At 53.5% G+C, this 18,479-nt stretch overlaps 1 protein-coding gene across 4 annotated transcripts; it reads right to left on the bottom strand.

Moving 5' to 3' along the window:
- Positions 1-1,265: 1,265 nt before the first annotated feature.
- Positions 1,266-15,274, bottom strand: CSF3R (colony stimulating factor 3 receptor). Of its 4 annotated transcripts, none has more exons than XM_045548245.1 (17): positions 15,042-15,274; positions 13,818-13,872; positions 11,449-11,532; positions 8,980-9,276; positions 7,894-8,017; positions 7,560-7,738; positions 6,632-6,801; positions 6,358-6,511; positions 6,179-6,258; positions 5,573-5,786; positions 4,420-4,608; positions 3,946-4,047; positions 3,239-3,385; positions 3,008-3,148; positions 2,748-2,841; positions 2,442-2,523; positions 1,266-2,038 (listed from the first exon to the last, which is right to left on the bottom strand). In XM_045548245.1, the coding sequence occupies exons 3-17, from the start codon at positions 11,510-11,512 to the stop codon at positions 1,568-1,570; spliced, it is 2,508 nt and encodes an 835-aa protein (XP_045404201.1). In that variant the 5' UTR covers positions 11,513-11,532; positions 13,818-13,872; positions 15,042-15,274; the 3' UTR covers positions 1,266-1,567. The 4 variants fall into 4 exon arrangements, with proteins under 4 accessions (XP_045404201.1, XP_045404203.1, XP_045404200.1 ...); XM_045548247.1 differs by lacking the exon at positions 15,042-15,274 and adding an exon at positions 12,226-12,368 and having other exon boundaries at positions 13,818-13,853; XM_045548244.1 differs by lacking the exons at positions 13,818-13,872; positions 15,042-15,274 and adding exons at positions 12,226-12,368; positions 12,544-13,806.
- Between the last annotated feature and the right edge of the window lie 3,205 nt (positions 15,275-18,479).

Genomic DNA, 18,479 nt, shown 5'->3' with positions numbered 1-18,479 from the left:
CCTGGCTAATTTTTCTATTTTTATTAGAGATGGGGTCTCACTCTTGCTCAGGTTGGTCTCAAACTCCTGAGTTCAAGCAATCCTCCCACATCGAGCTCCCAGGGTGCTAGGACTACAGATATGTGCCACTGGGTCTGGCCCAAGGGTAAATCTTTTTAAAAGCAAAATAAACCTCTGGCCAGTTTTACAATCACGATGTTTTCCTCAAGTTCTCAAGGATCTGGGAGTCATCTCTTTGAAATGCAATTTTTTTTTTTTTTTTTGAGACAGAGTCTAGCTCTGTAGCCTGGGCGAGAGTGCCGTGGTGTCAGCCTAGCTCACAGCAACCTCAAACTCCTGGGTTCAAGCAATTCTTCCGCCTCAGCCTCCTGAGTAGCTGGGACTACAGGCATGTGCCACCAGGCCTGGCTAATTTTTTCTATTTTTAGTAGAGACGGCATCTTGTTTTTGCTCAGGCTGGTCTTGAACTCCTGATCTCGAGCAATCCTCCTGCCTTGGCCTCCCAGAGTGCTAGGATTACAGTTGTGAGCCACTGCGCCTGTCCTAAAATGTAATAATTATGCACAATAGCGCCCTATCTCTCAGTTTCTGTGGGATGTGTAGGAGCCTAACTTCAGCTGGTACCTAGCTCCAAGTTGCAAACCTACCTCCTGTTCTAAAGATATGAGAAATCTATTTTTTCTTTGGATAAAGGCAGTTAGCAGACATAGGTGAATTTAGGATGAACTGTGTGTGACAAATGGTGCTGTCAAGTCCTCTTATTTGAGGATGAGTTATTGAAAATGCATGCAATAAGTTGTATCCACTTGGCTATACAAAAGAGTAAGATTTCTTTCTGTCTTTGTACTCTCTAGTGGATTGCTTGTGATGCATATCACATTCTAGTTTAGTGCTTATTCAAAAATAAAACCTTTCTTTTCTACCCTTGTGGAGAGGTTTTCTGGATTGGCAGGAGATTTTGTTTCTAATCGTATTTCCCTAATAGGGTCTTTTCTGAGGTCTCCTTACTGTGTCCCACCACACTCTGTGACTCCCTGTGTGTAACCCTTGCCCACTGTGCCCTAATTCTCAGGTCTTGAGTCCTCACCACCAAGAGTGGGAGCTCTCTGAGGGTGGATTGAACTGTGTCATTTTAAAATCTCTGCTGCCAGCGCAGGGCCTAGATGCTAAGTGCTGGTTGAATAAATAAACAAAGGAACTATTCTGAGAAGTCTCCCCCTGACTGCTAGGGCCCTGGAAAGAAAAAGAACAGAGACAACAAAAACCACAAACCAAAAACCAGTTTAAGAGACTGAAATTATTGGAAACAAGCACAAAAGGCCAGTGGGTGGTGCTGGACAGAGCATTGTCTGAGTCTCAAAGTATGCAGGTTGCCTGGGAGGCCCATCCTATGGAGAGTGGGGGGACAGGGAGGGATACTGGGGACTGGAGATTGGGAGAGACAGGGAACCTCTGCCTTTCCTGGGGCTGGGGTAGATTTTAGTGATGGGCTTACTGACCCTCTCCTCTCCTCTGGATAGCTCAGGCCTTTCAAGAGGCAGGCCCAGGTTGGGAGTCCCAGGAAGTCCTAGAAGCCCCCCAGTCCCTCCTCCCCATGGACCCGGAGCCCCTGCAGGAGGGGGAAGTCTAGCAGTGGCCCAAAGACACAGTCGTCCTCCTGGCTTGGGACTGAGGATATGGGGGACCTCAGGGGGCTGGTCTGGAACCAGAGGTTCTCATAGCACTTGGGGCTGGGGGTGAGGCCCCCCAAAAGGGGCTGAGTAGAGTCACTGCGGAGGTAGTGTCCTGGGCCTGTGGGGCTGCCCAGCACCTGCCCATAAAGGACCTGGTCGCTGGTGCCAGACTGGGGCTGTGGCTGGGTAGAAGCTGTTTTTGGGTCCCCTTGGAGCACATAGGTCTGGACCAGGGTGGGGAGGCAGATCCCTGAGCTGTCATTGGACTCCCAGGGCCCCAGCTTCTTCTCTTCCTCTTCTAGCACCGTGATCTTGGTGATGGGTGGCATGCCAGAGTCCCAAAGGCTGGGCAGCTGGAAGGTCTCCTGGACACAAGGACATGGGCGGAGGGCATGATTCATTTCAGATATCTGCCCCAGCCACTGTCCCTTCCTGAGTTGGGGCAGTAGTGGGGACATCCCTGCTGCTGTCTGCTGGAACACAAAGGGTTCCATTTGCAAAGCGCCAGGATGTTCCTGACACATGTCTGACATGTGCTACATGCCATTCACACTCAGCCTGGTGGATCTGTCCATTTCCAGGGAGGTGACTGAGGCTTTGAGAGGGCAGTGCCAGGATTCAAGCTTGAGTCTGCTTCATTCCGATGGGGGGTGGAACTTGCTGGAAGTGATGGGAAGGCCTGAGTGCTCATCCTCAGAAGGGTGTCCCTCCACTTTGAGCCTGGGCCAATGTCCCCAGCCCCATTTCCCTCTCCCTCCGGACGCTCACCTCCTCCATGGTGGTGGGCACCCAGGAGCCCAGGCTGCTGTGAGCTGGGTCTGGGACACTTGGCCAGAGGGAATTCTTTCTGCTGGAGAAGAGGGGAGGTGGAGGCTGGGTCAGGCATACCCTCCTGTCTTCCCATCCTTTGTCCCACCCACCCTAGCAGCTGAAGAGCTGCAGCTGCCCCTTAGTACAGAGAGAGGGTGGAGGGCTGGGACTCTCAGACGTGGGCCCCAATGTCTGGGAAGGCTGGAAGGGGTGTAGTTCCTGTGGGTAGGAGTAGCTGGGGGTCGGCTCTCTCAAAGGACTCACCTGGGTTTGCAGCAGAGGCAGGCAGTCCCACAGAAGCAGATGACCGAGAACATGAGAACGAACAGGCCCAGGAGGATGGGTAGCTCAGACCCCTCTGGGGTAAGGGCAGAGCCAGAAGAGGTTAGAGTGCGTGTAAGGAAGGCGGGGTCCCTCGCTCAGCCTGGGATCCATGGGCAGGGCTGGGTCCCTCCCTCAGCCTGGGATCCACGGGCAGGGTACCCTCTCAACAGCCATCTCTGCTGACCCCCCTCTCCTCTTACCTAGGGCCAAGGTCATCAGGGTGAGGCCTGTACTGTTGGTGGCCCCAGCCTGGCTGGTGGCCATGAGGTGGATGTGATACAAACTGCCGGGCTCCAGGTCATGGAGGACAAAGCCACGGGAGGAGGCGTTCAGGATGGTGGCTGGGAGCGGGGGCATATGGTCAGCCTCTCTGTGGCTGCTGAGTGCCCTTCCCAGGCCCTGGGGTTGTGGGGAGCTGAGGATAGACTCACAGAAGGACTGGTTCTGAGTGTTGGTCCAGAAGATGGTGTAGTGGGTAAGGGGGCTCTTCCCCAGCTCAGGGGGCTCGGGTACCCACTCCAGCTGTGCCCAGGTCTTGCCAATGTGCTTTAGATGCAGCTCTGGGGCTCGGGACGGGGCTGCAGGAAGAGGGGGTACAGGGGCTGCAGGGAGCCCGACTGGACTCCCTGTGGCTCCCCAGACACACTGCAGGTGGGCGAGGAAAGAAAGGCCAAGAGGACCATGTCCACGCCTCATTTTCCCAGGGATTTAATCTGAATTCCACCTACTGCTAGTAAGTGGCTGAGCCAGGATTTCAACCTGGTTCTGTTTGACCCTAAAGCCTCACTTCCTGATTTCTACCAGGCCAGATTTTGTCTGACTCACTATCTGATTTCTGCCACTCACCCTCTGAGTTTATGCTAGGTCTTCTGTCCACTTTTTATCACACATGACACTTTATTTTTTTCAGGGCAATTGATTGATTTTTGCCAGATTTGTTCCCTGAATTCTGCCAAACTCACTGCCCAGTGTCTATCACCACACCACCTATTTCTATGCAGCTATAGGGGTCCAGTGTAAGCAAGGATAACCTTAGGATCTGGAAAGACCCTCTCCAGAGCCAGAAGTATGGCAGAAAGGACATGTTCCCTCATATTCCTGATTGTTGGGGCCCAGGCAGGCCTGATGTCTAACAAACCCATCTCTTGGGAGTAGGCATAGATGTGCTCAGCGGGTCCCATGGTGTCCTCATATAGGGGAGTCACAGAGATCTTGTAGAGCTGAAAGGGCCTGATGTTCTCTGTAGGGAGGAAATGGGGGAGGCACTTGGTTAGGGGCTAACCTCTGCTGATGATTAGGAGCCAGCCTCAGACCTCTAGTCAGGGTTAACCTCTGCAATCTCTTCTTTAGATTATTTGATAGGGGGTAGGGAAGAAAAGTGGACGGGAGAGCTAGAAAGGTGGCAGGGTTAGGGCTATAGAGAGGATCAGGTTAGACTGCGGGAAGAACTTCCTGATTGTTAGGATGTGAGATGAGAGCAGTGAAGGATAAGAAAGGCTGGGTAATCTGCTTCTCCTGGGTGGTTCAGGTTGCCTTTGCCTGCTGTCAGACACCCCTGCCTCCCTCTCTCCCCAGCCCTGCCCACCTGCCCGGCCCTCCAGGCTGGCCTCACCTCTCAGCAGAGTCCCCGTGATGCTCCCGTTATACTCCATCCTCCAGGTTTTGTTGCCATCCCTGGGGCTGGGGGGACTCAGGTCCCACTCAATCACATAGCCTTCAGGCTGTGGGTTGGGGCACTCCCAGCCCACCCAGAGGCTGTGAGGGTCTTGGGCCATGGTGTAGAGTCTGGTCAGGGGTGGGCCTGGAGACAGAGTGGGAAATGGTGCAATGCAGGTGAAAAGAGTGCAGGCCCTGGAGCCAGAAGCCTGGGTTCAAATAAATCCTGGCTTTGCTACTTACAGGCTGGGTGACCTTGGGCAGGTCAACATCCAAGCCTCGGTTTCCTCATCTGTAAAGTGGCAATGATGATACAAGTTCTACCTCGTAGGGTCTTGGTGCAGATTAAATGAGTTGATGAACAGAACCAAGCCTGGCACAGTGACTAGCATGCAGTAGTCCTTGGTAATGACAACAGCTAACCCTATGTAGTTCTCGGTATGTGCCAGGCATGGTCCTTGATATACGGTAATTCATCAAGTCCTCTAACAGTCACACCCAAGTGGTGTGTGACTGTCAATAGTAGTACCTCTCGGTATTACTATTTTATCAATGAGAAAACTGAGAGACACAGAGAGGTTAAGTAATTTATCTAAGGTCACAAAGCTAGTAAGTGAGAATATTAGCTATTGTGATTGTTATTGTGATTATCAGTCTCACCTTGTGAGGATCCATGTTTAGGGGAAGCTGGGGGCGGGTGGTGGTGGTGGGTGATCCCCTGGGAATGAACAGTGAACATGAACTATGTTCCAGCTGGAAAAGCTTAGGGCTTTCTCTTTCAGCTTTCTTGGCAGAAAGGACTGTGGGGAGTGTGTGTGTGTAGACGGCACCACCAGCTCAACCTGGTCCTGGCTGATACTAATAGTAGCTAACCCATACTGAACAGGTACTTCACGCCAGGCCTTGCATTTACTCCTGTGACCCTCACAACGACCCTCAGTGGGCGCTGTTATCATCCCCATCTACTAGATGAGTAAACAGAGGCCATGGAGGGGGAGTTACTTGCCCAGGACACACTGTTAGCAAGTCATGGGACTAGATTTGAACCCAGGCAGTCTAGCGTCTGAATTTCCATGGTTAACCACTGTGTTCTTCTGGTGCCCCCTCACCTCTGCTGTCCAGGAAGACCACTGGGGTGGGATGAGAGGTCCCAGCTGGGTTATAGGCCACAAGGGCCACCTCCCGGGCTTCCGAAGGCAGGTGGAAGGTGCAGCTTAGCGCCGTGGTGTTGCAGAGGGGCAGGACTGCCCCAGCCTGGCCTGAGGGTCTCCAGGAGACCAGGTACCCTTGGATCTGGCCACTGTTTTCCTCCAGGGGCATCGGCTGTGGCAGGCACAGGAGGAAAAAGAGAAGGGGATGTATGGCTCATCTTGAGTGGGGGAGGTCCTCTAGGTGGGGTGGATGGATCCTAGGAATGGAGTTTCTCACCTCCCTCCCTCTTTCCTTCTGTCCCTGTGCTGGTTCTGGGAGGGAGGGCAGGAAGAAGCAAGTTGGTGCACACAGCAGCCACTTACTATTCACTGAACCAAGCTGTGTTGTAATCTCTCTAGAAGGTCACTACTCAGCTTCCTAGGCACATGCAAAGTGTGTGCAAATCACATATAAATGCGTCCAAGCCTCTCAGACCTGTTGGGGTCCTGAGCCCCAGCTTGCAGGGGTCTATGTGGGTTGGAGGAGGTCTCAGGGGTGGAGGGATGGCCTTTAGAGGGAGTCACCTTCCAGAACAGCTGCACATCCATCATCCTGTTGTCCAGTGTCCTCTGCCGTGACCACGCACGCAGTCTGACGATGGGGACTGTGGACGGAGCGCGAGGAGAGAGGGTGCCAGTCAGGGAGGGCCTGGGGCCTGGACTGGGTGCTGATGGCTGCTCCCAGGCCGTCATCACCCGCTCACCCTGTTCGGTGGTTCTCAGCTTCAGGCTGGGGCTCCAGTTGCTCCAGTGGCCAGGCAGGGGCCAGCGGACGCAGCGCATCTGCAGGGTGTAGGCTGTGGCTGGGAGGAGCCCGCAGAGCTCATACTGAAGGGTCTCGGCGGGCAGGGGGCCCTCCTGGTGGGTATGTGTGACTCTGAGCCTGGATCTCTGGGCCCTTCCAGGGCAGCTCGAGCCCGACCTACCCTCCCCTCGGCCACTCCCCGCTCAGGCTCTTGCGGTTGCCCGTCACCTCACCAGCGTCCAGTTGGCGTCTCCAAGCTGCGGCTGGTGGCGCAGCTCACACTTCTGGCTAATGTGCAGGCTGGGTTTCCAGGGCTCCCAGTGCAGCCCTAGGCAGCCTGGCTGGGGCGGGGCCGCCTCATGGCTGGGGTCCACGGTCCACAGCATGGGGGGCTCCAGTTTCACTGCAAGGAGGGGGGTTGTCAGAACCTCTCCCTGCCCCGCCCTGTAGAGCTCTGCTTTAGCTCCCTCCCATCTCCCTGTCTGTGGTTCTAGTGCTTCTGTTTTCCTCCCAGGTCTCTACCCGTGCGGTCTCTCTCCTCCCCCACCCCCGCTGTCTCTCTGTCTCTGTCCTCCGTCTCTTTCTCCTCCCCCCTTCCCTCTTCTCTCTCTCGGTCTTTTCGTCTCTGTCCATGCTGCCATGGACATGTTTCCGTGCATGTGGGGTTTGCTCCTCATTCCCCAGGGGTCTTTCCAGTGGTCACCTTAGTGAGGCCTTTCCTGACCAACCTATTGAAATAACAACTGTCCCCCCGCATGTCCCTCCCCCCGAATTTCTCCATTCCACTTATCCTTATTCGACATTCTGTTTTATTTATTTTCCCACCGGACTCTAACATTCTGAGGGCAGGATTTTTGATGGACTGCTGTATCCCCAGTACCTAGGACGGTGGCTAGTACATAGTGGGCACTTCCAGCAATTGGCTCAAAGAAGGAACGAATGTGTCTCCTTGCCTCTGTCTCCTCCCTGTCTCTGGGGCTGTGCCCCCATTTCTGTCTCCAGCTGCATCCCTCTTTGTCTCTGTCCCTCTTCTCTGCTCCCATCTCTAGGTCTTCTAGTGTCTCCTTGTCTGTCACTGGGCCTGTGTTTCCCTCTCTGTTCCCTCTGGGTCTGCCCATTTTTGGGGGGTCTCTCCCCTCCCCCACACCCAGCATCACCAACCAACATCCATGGGATCAAGGCACAGCTGCGGGGACACACTGGTCCCCAGTGCATTCTCTGCCTGCACCCGGATGCCCATTTTCTGGTACAAGGTCAGGTGTTTGCGTAGAATGGAGCAGTGACTCTGCCCGTCTTCGGCCACACAGTCCGAGATGGAGTCCTTTTGGGTCTGACAGCTCCTGTCAATGGGCCAGGCTTGGGTGCCAAGCAGAGGAAGAAGGCGAGGCTCCCTGTCCCTCCCATCTTTGCCTCTGACTCCCCCATCCCCGCAGTCCGACCCACACCCCACCCGAGGACCCAGAGGAAGGGGGCTGGGGTGGGAGCCCCTACTCACTGGAAGCTCTTTAGGGTGAAGCTGGTGGGCAGGTGGGTCTCTGGTCCTGGCTCCCACTGGCAGGTGAGGCTGTATGTTGTGAGGTTCATTAGGCAGGACAGGTTGTGGGGTACGGCAGGGGGGTCTGCACGTGGGATGGCAATAATGTGAGTGCTTTGGGTGGGACCACTCAGAAAGCTCCCACCAGGACCAGTTGGCCTTGATTCCTTGCTCTGCATGTGTCCCTTTGGGGTTACGTCGTCCATCCCCCTGTCTCCACACAGAGTGACCCTGGAAGGGCAGCCCCCGGGGAAGCCAAATTACTGGCACGTACAGGGATAAGCAGCACAGACCTCCAGTAGCCCGGTGGTCCTCCCCCTCCAGCCCTCCCAACTCCAGGCCCCTTTGTCAGTGACAGCGTAGTGTCTGGGTTTGCATCCTGGTCCTGCCATTCACCGGCCATGTGCTCCGGAAGTAATTTAACTGCTCTGTGCCTCAGTACCCTCATCTGGAAAATGGGGGAAATGATGACATACCTACCCCTGGGGGCTGTTGTGAGGGGTAAATGACTCACTGCACACGAAGTGCTCAGAACAGTGCCTGGCGTGTATGAAGTGTAATGTCAGTGTTAGCTGCTACGGTTATTGCTTCTTGAACAAGAAACTTGGTCTTTGTCTTTTTCTTATGCCTCAACTTGGCACAGACGCCCCCCTGCTCAGTTTGAAAAAAAGGCTGAGACCGGGATGGAGGAGAAGCTGGGAGCAAGCCCACCTAGAGAGAATGTCCTTCCCGGAGACACCCTTCTATGACCAAGGAGTTGGACGTGCTTGGCAGCCATATAGAGTAGTGGCTGCCACGCTGGCTTTAGAGCCACACTGCCTGCTATGAATCTGGGCTCCATCCTTATTAGAGTATAACCTTCCCTTCCTGAACCTCAGTTTCCTCATCTGCAACATGGGGCTAAATAATAGGACCCACTGGTACTACTGTTACCTGATATCCTGCCCACAAAGTGCTTATTGAGTAACAGCTCCATAGCAATAGCTCTTACTATTTATTGGCAGGAGGGCATGGAGGCAGAGTGGTTGGACATCTGGAGGGACTTACAGCCTGCTCGCAGCTCAGCCTGGTCCAGGATTTGCAGGCTGTTGCCCCAGGTCAGGCAGCAGGAAAGAAAGGCCTGAGTATGGTTGAAGTGGGGCAAGGTGATGGTAGATTCCTGGGTTCCATCAGGCAGGTGCTGCTGCCTCCCCCCAGGTTGCAGCTCTGCTCCCAGTTTCCACAGAATCTGTGAATCCAGGCCCGGGCGACTGCAGTTCTGGTTGATGACGCAGGAGGCTGTGACAGAATCCCCCAGGCGGACGATGGGGGCTGAGAGGCTGATGTGCCCGCACTCCTCCAGGCCTGGGCAGGGAGAGAATGGCCCATGGGTGACTCTTTGGCCTGGCAGAGCTGGGCTATAATCGAGACCTTTGAAGCCACAGAGTCAGGGTCTTGGGGGCTGGAATGTCTTGGGGGCTGGAATGGGAAGGGTGTGTACAGAGATGATGAGAGGCCATAGGGGTGAGACAGAGATAGTGATATCCTGCAAATGTTTATCGACTGGCTCTATAGAGAAAAACAGACTCTGCTGCTTTCTGTGGTGTAAATACCGCCACCCTAGCTACTAAAGTGACATCATTGACTCTAGGGGTGGGAAGAGATGTGCACAATCAGCTATTGGGAGCCAGCGCGAGCTCGCCACCAGATAGGGCCCAGGCCCCTCTCCAGGCTCTCCCTGAGGATGGTGAAAGCAATGATGAGAATGATAAGAACCTGTAGCCACAGCAATCTTTTCACAATTCAAATCTGATGGTGTTACCCCACCTCGATTACAGCACTTCACGGCGTATCGCTGCCCTGAAAGGCAGTGCGGTGTGGTGGCAAAGAGCATGGACATTGGAACTACACTGCCTAGGTTTAAATCCTGGTGCTTTTTTTTTTTTTTTAAATATAAGTAGAGAGTTCTTGTGGGCTAAGTTTGAAGACTGCAACCCAGGAGTATAGATTCAAGTTTCCCTGAATATATGCTCCCCAAATTCTAGTTCTATTGCTTATTAATTCTGTGCCCCTGGTATGTTACTGAGACTTACCATGCCTCAGTTTTTGCATCTGTAAAGTGGGGATAAAAATAGTCCCGACCTTAGTGTTGCTGGAAGGATTACATGGGATAACATATGTAAGGCACTTAAAACAGTGCCTGGTGTGTAGGTATTTGCTGCCGTCATTAGGATGAAGACCCATGTCCTTCACACGGCCCTTCTGGCCTGGCCCTGCCTAACCCACAGTTCCAGCTCAGACCATATTCTCAGCTCCAGCCATTCTGGCCTATCCCTGCTGTTTTTTGAAAACTCCATGATCTCTCCAATCTCTGGATCTTTGCGCTGTTGCTCCTTTTTGAGGCTCTCTTCTTCCAGTCTCCCACCTCTCTTTCACCTGGGTGACACTCAGGCATCTTGAGGGAACCAGACCAAGCTAAGCCCCCAGTGCTTCCCCAAAGCCCTTACTACCCTTCATCCTTATGGAGTCTTATGATTATTTGCTTGTCTGTCTCCCTGGCGAGACTGTAAGTTCTGTGAGGCCGGAGACCTTGGCTGTTTTGCTCATTGCTGTATTCCCAGGCACAGAGTGGGACCTCAGTAACTATTTTTTGGATAAATAAACAAGTAAGCCATGCGCTTTGCCCACCATGCCTTCTCTCCTCTCTCAGGTGTGCTTAGGCTAGTTTTCCTGATGGGGATGCTGAGGCCCTAAGAGGAGAACAGTTTGCCCGGGGCCACAGAGCAAGTTCGTGATTCTCAGCATGGGGCTCCTATTGCTTCACTGACTCAGAATTTAGGCTGGAAGGAGCTTCGCAAAGCTGTTTACTTCAAAACTCCACCTGATGCTGTGTCCTCTACAGCAGGGCTTGGGTGGCCTGTTTTGGTATGGCCTGCTGGCTAAGAATGGTTTTTACATTTTTAAAGGGTTAAAAACAAATAAAACAAAAACCAAATAAGAATATGCAATAGAGACTGTATGTGGCCTACAAAGCCTAAATATTACTGTCCAAGTTTGCCCACTGCTGCTGTGTAGCATCCTCGTCAGTCCTGGCCTCAGCTTGCATACCACTGGAGATGAGAAGCTCTCCACCTCTCAAGACAGTTTCCACGGTCAGAGAGCTCTGCTTGGGCTTCCTTATTTCAGGATGAAACCTGTCTCCTTGCGGCTTCCGCCTTGATCCTTTTACTGCCCACCCAGAAGTTCCTCCTGACAGTTCAGCAGAGATTTGCAGACGAGAACTAAGACCCACTGGCCTTTTCCAGGCTGACCAGCCTGGTCCTCTCACCGTTCCTCCTGGGTGGTGGTTTGCCTGTGGAGGGCTGTGGGTGAGAGCCCAGCTACCCCACCTCTGTGGCTCAGTCTTGAGTCTCTTGGGATTCTCTGGGAATCCCAGGAGCTGTGTGGCAGTGCGGGGAAGTGATTCCCACACACCCCCAGTATCTCTCCCTGTAACTCCCCTCTCCCCATCACACCCCCACCTCTGGCCACACTCACTTCTGGGGAGCAGCAGGATGATCAGGGCAGCTCTAATCAGGCCGCAGTCTCCCAGCCTTGCCATAGTGCCAACTTGATGCTCACCTGGAGGCAGAAAGGCTTGGTTAATATCATGGGCTTTGGGGTCAGAGCTGACCTTAGTCCTTGCTCTGCTCCAGTGCAGCTTTGGCCAGGTTACTTGACCTCTCTGAGCCTTAATTTCTTTGCAAAATGGAGGCAACAGCAGCCTATACTGCATAGGGCTTTGAGAGGAAGACTCAAAATGATGCAAGTCAAGGACTCTGAACAGTGCCTGGCACATAGGAAATGACTCTATAAGTGACGGCTGCTGGTTTCTTTCTTTTTTTTTTTTTTTGAGGCAGAGTCTCACTCTGTCACCCTGGCTAAAGGGCAGTGGCATCATCATAGCTCACTACAACTTCAAACTCCTGAGCTCAAGCAATCCTCCTGCTTCAGCCTTCCGAGTAGCTGGGACTATAGGCATGTGCCACCACACCCGGCTAATTTTTCTATTGTTTGTAGAGATGGGGTCTTGCTTTTGCTGAGGCTGGTCTTGAACTCCTGGCTTCAAGTGATCCTCCCGCCTCAGCACCCCAAAGTGCTAGGATTACAGGGGTGAGCCACTGCGCCCGGCTGGCTACTGTTATTATACTATTATACTTGCCTTCCAGGAAAAAGCCTTCCAGGGAAAGGAGCAGCAAGGAACAGCATTCTTCCCCTTCCCTCCTGTCTAAGCTGGGTTCCCCACAGAAAGCAGAGCCTGAGACAAGGGCTTACATGCAGGTAGTTTATTTTGGGAAAATCCCAGGAGCAGGTGAGGGAGTGGGAAGAATGAATCTGGGAAGGAGGGAAAGCCAACACAAGTTGTGTCATCAAGCTGATCACCTCGGTGGATAACTTGGGCTCTGTCCTGCTGGAACCTGCCAATGAGTCATGTAGAACATTCCTCAGAACTGTCCACCCAAGGGAAAATTTCTCTTGGATGGGAGGGAGGATGGCAACATTTATCCACTGGCTCCTGCCCCCCCATTGGTCAAGGGATGCCCCTTGGGGTTTTAACTCCCTGGCACGTCCAGGTGGTATGTGCATGAGTACCAGGCAGCTTCTCCTGGGCAAGCCATGCCAAGAATGTCAAAGACGCTCTCTGGAAGACAGGGAGAACTCCACAGAGCAGCTGAGGCAAAGGGCTGTCAGGTACTCAAGCAGGAAGCTGGTGCCTCTGCGATGGCTAGAGAAAAAATGGGCTGAGAGGGTATCAGTTGTGGTACCCAAAGGGTCCAATATACCCCCAATTCTGGGCACAGACTTCTAGAGGCCTTCTGGGGTCAGGCATCATGTGGTCATGGTGTTAGTGCCTGGACGGAGAGAGCATTGGCTCCAGTCGGTCTTAAGCAGGACACAGAAGTGTCCACCACTGGTGTGGGTGTCCAGCCTAATCCTCCACCCTGCTCCCGTCCAGGTCTTGGGGCTCCAGCACCAGTTGGTACTCTTGGTGGCAGATCAGTGGGAATCGCTGACCAGGCTGCATGTACATATATGGATACATACGTGCAGGTGGCGTCTCGGCACATCCCCTGTGCTCAGCAGGGAGAGAGCCAGGAGAATCTTTTTCTCTCCCTCCCAGGCAGAGGTGTGAATAAGAACTGCCTGGATACCCAAGGCTGCTCCTGCTTGCAGGGGTCCTACCCAAAGCCCCAGTCTATCCGTATATATTGCAGTATCAGGACACCTGGTGACTGCTAGCCTGTAAGTCACCTATGTGCGAATTGGAGCAAAGTTCCTCCTCGTTTGGACAGATGCAGCCCCATACTTGGTCCTGGCAACTGGAGAACAGGCTGGATTTCAGGTGTGTCTTAGCTGGGCAGCTTTGTGCAGTGAGAAACCTGTACAAATGTCCAGAGCACGCCTGTCTACTAATCAGTGGTTGGTAACCTTCTTATGACAGCACACCAGTTTGAGTATAACCTCCCCTACACACTGGTTGGGGAAGATTTAGCCTCTCAGGCCCAGATTTTGGGACACTGGTTCCCATCTCCATGCAATTGTGATCTGACCCCAGCCTTGTTGTCCTAGCAAGAGTCAGCTTCACGCCCCGTGAGGTGCCACCTTATCCCTCTTCTCTGGCTCCTGTCCAGAATGGGCAACCAAACCCCGAGAGGCCCAGGCATCCTCCCCCTGGGTTACAGGGTGTTGGCTTGCTTGGCGTCAGTCCCTGGTCCCCCTCAGCAGCCCTGGGCATGCCCCACCTGGTTGTATGGGACCGGGGCTGTTGGAGCATGGTCTCACTCGCTGGGGGCCAGTATGCAGAGAGGTTTAGAGCCCAGTCTGGATTTAGATCACCTGACCTGAACTCTAGCTCCACCACTTACCAGCTTTGTGACCTTGGACAAGCTACTTCACCTTTCCAGGACTCAGTTTCCCCATCTGTGAAAAAGGGACAGCAATATCACTCTCAGTGTTACTGTGAGGATGAGATGAGATGATCGTGACAATAGCACTTAGCACTGTGCCCGTGTGGGGTGAGCGCTCAGGAGCCACGGGTGGTATTCACGAACCACAGAGCAGGACAGACACCCTCCCACGGACTCCAGCGTGGTTCAGTCCTCCCCCTCCCCGCCTCCCTTACAGGCTGCGTGGACACAGCCTGCTGGGACTGCCACCTTTTTTCATCTATGTCACCCTGCACAGTTTCAAAGCCCCCTTTCTGGACTCCTCCTTCTAGCTCCTGGGCCCCTGTACCTCCCCGGCTCTGGCTGTGGGCCCTGGCTCATGCCTCCTGGGCTCGCTGCCCTCACACCCCCCTTCTGCTTCCCCTCCCATCACATGCAGCCTTCTCCCCGCATGCTCCCCTCTCCAGTTCACAGCCCCTCCGCCCTGTTCTTCCCACTCCCACCCAAGAGTCTTTCTGTGGGGGGAGGAGGGGGCTGGGAATAGACAGAGGGAGAGGCCTTCCCAGATGTGGTTCAGAGAGAGACAGAGGCAGAGGGCAGAGGGGGTAACAGCGAGGCATAGACTGAGATATGCACACACTGAAATGACAGAGACTCACAGAGACAAAGACGGAGGGAGGGGAGATGTTGAGAGATAGAGAGTCCAAGAGACAAGTCTACTGACCCGGAGAGACGGAGGAGCTTGATACCGAGTTTAAGAGTCAAGAGACAAAGGGATGCATGCGAGGCAGAGAGAGGCCCAGAGACAGACAGAAACCCAAAGAGAGAGCAAGCCAGAGAGGGGCTGGCGGGGAAGACCGAGAGGGAGCCGGGGAGAGGTTGCCAGGCTGGAACAGGCAGACACACAGGTTCTGAGAGACAGAGATGTGGAGAGGGAGAACCATTATGCCTGTCCCCAAGCCCAGCTTGGTGTCCCCAAGAGTTTTTTTTGGCTGTTTGTGACTTCTCTGATGCAACCTTCCCCCCCTCAAATGTGGGCCATCCTGGGAAAAGAGACCCAGTGTCCAGGACTCCTGGTTCCAAAGGATGCATCCCCAGCCCCAGCCCTGGGCCCCCGGACATGGGCACTGTGGGGAGTGACCTGGGACGCCAGGTCTCCCTCAAGCCCAAGGCTCAGCCCCTCCCCAGGGATCCCCTACTCACGCTGGCGCTCTGGGCAGGCACCCGCCTGGCCTCCGGCTCTCTCCTCTCCTCTTCAAGGCAAGTTCCTGAAACGGGCTGCAGTCTGGTGTCTGTCCCCAGCCCTGTCGTTAATGGCTCAGCCTCCAACAGGCCCCAGGGCTGGGGATTGCAACACCTTCCCAGCCTCCCTCGTGCCCTCCCTTGCGCCGTGGGCACAGGCAGCCCCTTCCTCCCAGGAAGGAGAGAGTGAGGGAAATTGGTGAGGCCCAGGCAGTCTTCCTGCCTCGGGGGTCTTAAAGGGCTGGGGACTGTGGCAACAAAGTCCCCCTCCCCTGCCTCCGGATTTCCTGAGCTCAAAGCTTTGAGGCTGGGCAGGGCCCAGGCTCCAACCTGGCTGGGTGCCGTCCCCATGCCCCCTGCCCTGGGGAGCATCACTTGGAGACAGCCCCTGGCCCCAACACTCCCTCAGCTCCCAGCCTCCTGTCGGCACCAGCCTTGGGCCCTCATCCTTGCAGTACCGAGGAGGGTGTCCTCCAGGTTCCAGCAAATTTTATAATGTGATACCCACTGTCCCCCTCTTTGCTACATGTTCCCTACCATCCAGGCCGATGGAGAAATGGGGACTCTGGGTACAAGATGAGGGGATGTCTTGTAAGTCACAGGGTCTTCATATGTTCACTCAAAATTATTAATAGTAACGTTTACTCACAATGGATCTGTTAAACTGAGGTTTTTTCTTTTTTTTTATTATTTATTTATTTTTTAATTTCAGCATATTATGGGGCTACAAAAGTTTAGGTTACGTATATTGCCCTTCCCCCCACCCCAAGTCAGAGCTTCAAGCGTGTCCATCCCCCAGACGGTGCGCATCGCACTCATCATGTATTTACACACCCATCCCCTCCCCTCTCATCTGCCTGATACCCGATTAATGTTATTCCTATATGTGCTTTTAGGTGTGGATCATCTTTTTTTGAGATAGGGTCTTGCTTTCTTGCCCAGGCTAGAGTGCAGTGGCATCATCATAGCTCACTGTAACCTCAAACTCCTGGCCTCAAGTGATCCTCCTGCCTCAGCCTCCCGAGTAGCTGGGACTTACAGGTGTGCCTCACCATGACCAGCTAATTTTTTTTATCTTTAGTAGAGACGGAGTCTTGCTATGTTACCCAGGCTGGTCTGAAACTCCTGGCCTCAAGCGATCCTCCCGCCTCTGCTACCCAGAGTGCTGAGATTACAGGTGTGAGCCACCGCGCCCTATACTGAGTATTTTTTAAGTAGCTACATTTTATGTCTTTTATTGTTTATATTCATGTTTGCCCTGCAATTGTTTATGAATGATTTTCTGAGAAAAGTTCAGACTGCTCATAGTTCATTGGATTCATGACCCAATAAGGGTTAGGTACCAACAGACTGGCAGAGTGTCCTTAATATGTGATCCTTCTTAGAAAAAGTGGGCTTCTGGCTCTGGTGAGATGTGGCAGACCAGGACTGCAGTTCTGGTTCCAGAGCGAATTACCCCACTGCCTGCTGGAACCCCCGCCCCACCCAAGATGTCCCACAGGCTCTGCACGCTCAGCAAATCCCATTGACTCTTCTTTCAAAATATAGCCAGATTCCTGGGCCTGCAGGCATTCACTGTAAAATTCAACTTGGCTCTCTGAATATTTTCATGATAACATGTTGGAAAGTATAAATATCACTTAAAGCAATACCAGCCAGGTCTAAGCCACTCTTATCTCTTGCCTACATCATGGCAACAGCCCCTCCCTGCTCTCCTGCCTCCTTCCATTCATCCTGTTCCCCACCTGTCTGTTATTCCTTCAGCAGCCAGGGTGATATTGATCAAAGAGAAGTCAGATCACGTGGTCCTTTGCCCCCAACCCTACAATGCTCCCATCTCACTCAGAGTCAAAGCCAAAGCCCTTTCAGTGGTCTACAAGGCCCTACACAGCCTGGTGCCCCCATTCCTCCCTGACCCCTCTCCTGTTTTTCTCTCCCCTGCTGCTTTGCTCCAGCCACTGTTTTCCTTGTTTCTTGAACTTGTTACGCTGCTTCCTGCCTCAGGCAGGGCCTTTGCACTTGCTGTTTTCTTTGCTTGGACTCTTTCCTCCCAAATAGCTACGTGGGTCACTTCCTCCCCTTCTTCAGGCCTTTGCTCAAATGTCACCTTCTCATTGAGGCTTTCTCTGACCACCGTTTTAAAAAATTGCAAGTCCCTCTCCTAGTCCCTATTTCTCTTTCCCCATATCCCTTTTCACTTGATATTGGCCGTTTCCACTCCCGACTAGAGTGGAAGTTCCACAAGGGCAATGCTTTTTGTCTGTTCTGTTCAAAACTCTATCTCCAGTGTCTATAACACTGCCTGTCACATAGTGAGACCGCCATACATGTTTGTTGAATGAACAGTTGAATGGCTGAATCTTTCCCCTGGACATCACCAAATCTGTCTTCAATCCTTGAGTGCCTCGTCTTGGTCAATTAACCACCATCTCCCTCCCCCCAGTCACGCAGCCCAGGGACCCAGGAGTCATCATTACACCCCCTTCCCCACACTCCCACCTCCAACCAGTTCTTTGGGAGGGAGAATGGGCCTTTTGCTCATCATTCAGCAAACATGCTTGGAGCAGGCACAGGAAGGCAGTGGTGAGCAGAGGCTTTGGTTCTTGCCTTCATGGAGCTCCCTTCTCAGTCTTGTCAACAGGCCTGCGACCCGCCTCCTCTCCCCGCGTTTTCCAGAGGCTCCGCAGTGCATCCTAACTCCTTAACTGGACTATCAAGATATCCCTGTACCCCCCCTCCCTCTCCTGCCTCGCTGGGCTCTGCTTCCCCAGATGCACCTCTGTGTGCTCTAGTCATGCCGAATGTGCTTGTATTTCCCTGCCTGCCCTGGGCTCTGGGACACCTCTGTGCCTTTGCTTTTGCCAGTCCCTTGTCACCTCTGCCTGCCCCAGTCCTGTTCCTGAGCCTGCTCAGGCCTCTAGCCTATGCTGAGTGTCTCTACCCCCTCCCCCATCCCGCCCGGGGGCTTCTGCCCCTTAGCCATGCTGGTCGGGTACCCTCCCTCCTGCGGATCCTGTAACGCTGCAGTGGGTGCTGGCTGTCTGCTGCCTCCATTCCGCTGAACTTTTTGAGGCAGAAACTGCATTCTCTCCTCTGCCTCCCAGCCTCAGCACAGGGCTGGGCATGCAGAGAATACTCAGTGCATATCTATTGGGCTGTAGAATCTTGGAAGTTGTGTACCCTTTCCAAGCCTCTTTTTTTTTTTTTTTTAAATTAAAAAAATTTTTTTTTATATTTTTATATTTTTTTAAGAGGTGGGGTCTTGCTTTGTCACCCAGGCTGGAGTGCAGTGGCATGATCATAGCTCATTGTAACCTTGAACTCCTGGACTCAAGTGATCCTCCTGCCTCAGCCTCCTGAGTAGCTGGGACTATAGGAATGCGCCATGCGCCACCATGC

The sequence above is a fragment of the Lemur catta genome, chromosome 3 (assembly GCF_020740605.2).
Source record: "Lemur catta isolate mLemCat1 chromosome 3, mLemCat1.pri, whole genome shotgun sequence".
NCBI classification, from domain to species: Eukaryota; Metazoa; Chordata; class Mammalia; order Primates; family Lemuridae; genus Lemur; species Lemur catta.
This window is presented reverse-complemented; position numbering and strand designations above follow the sequence as displayed.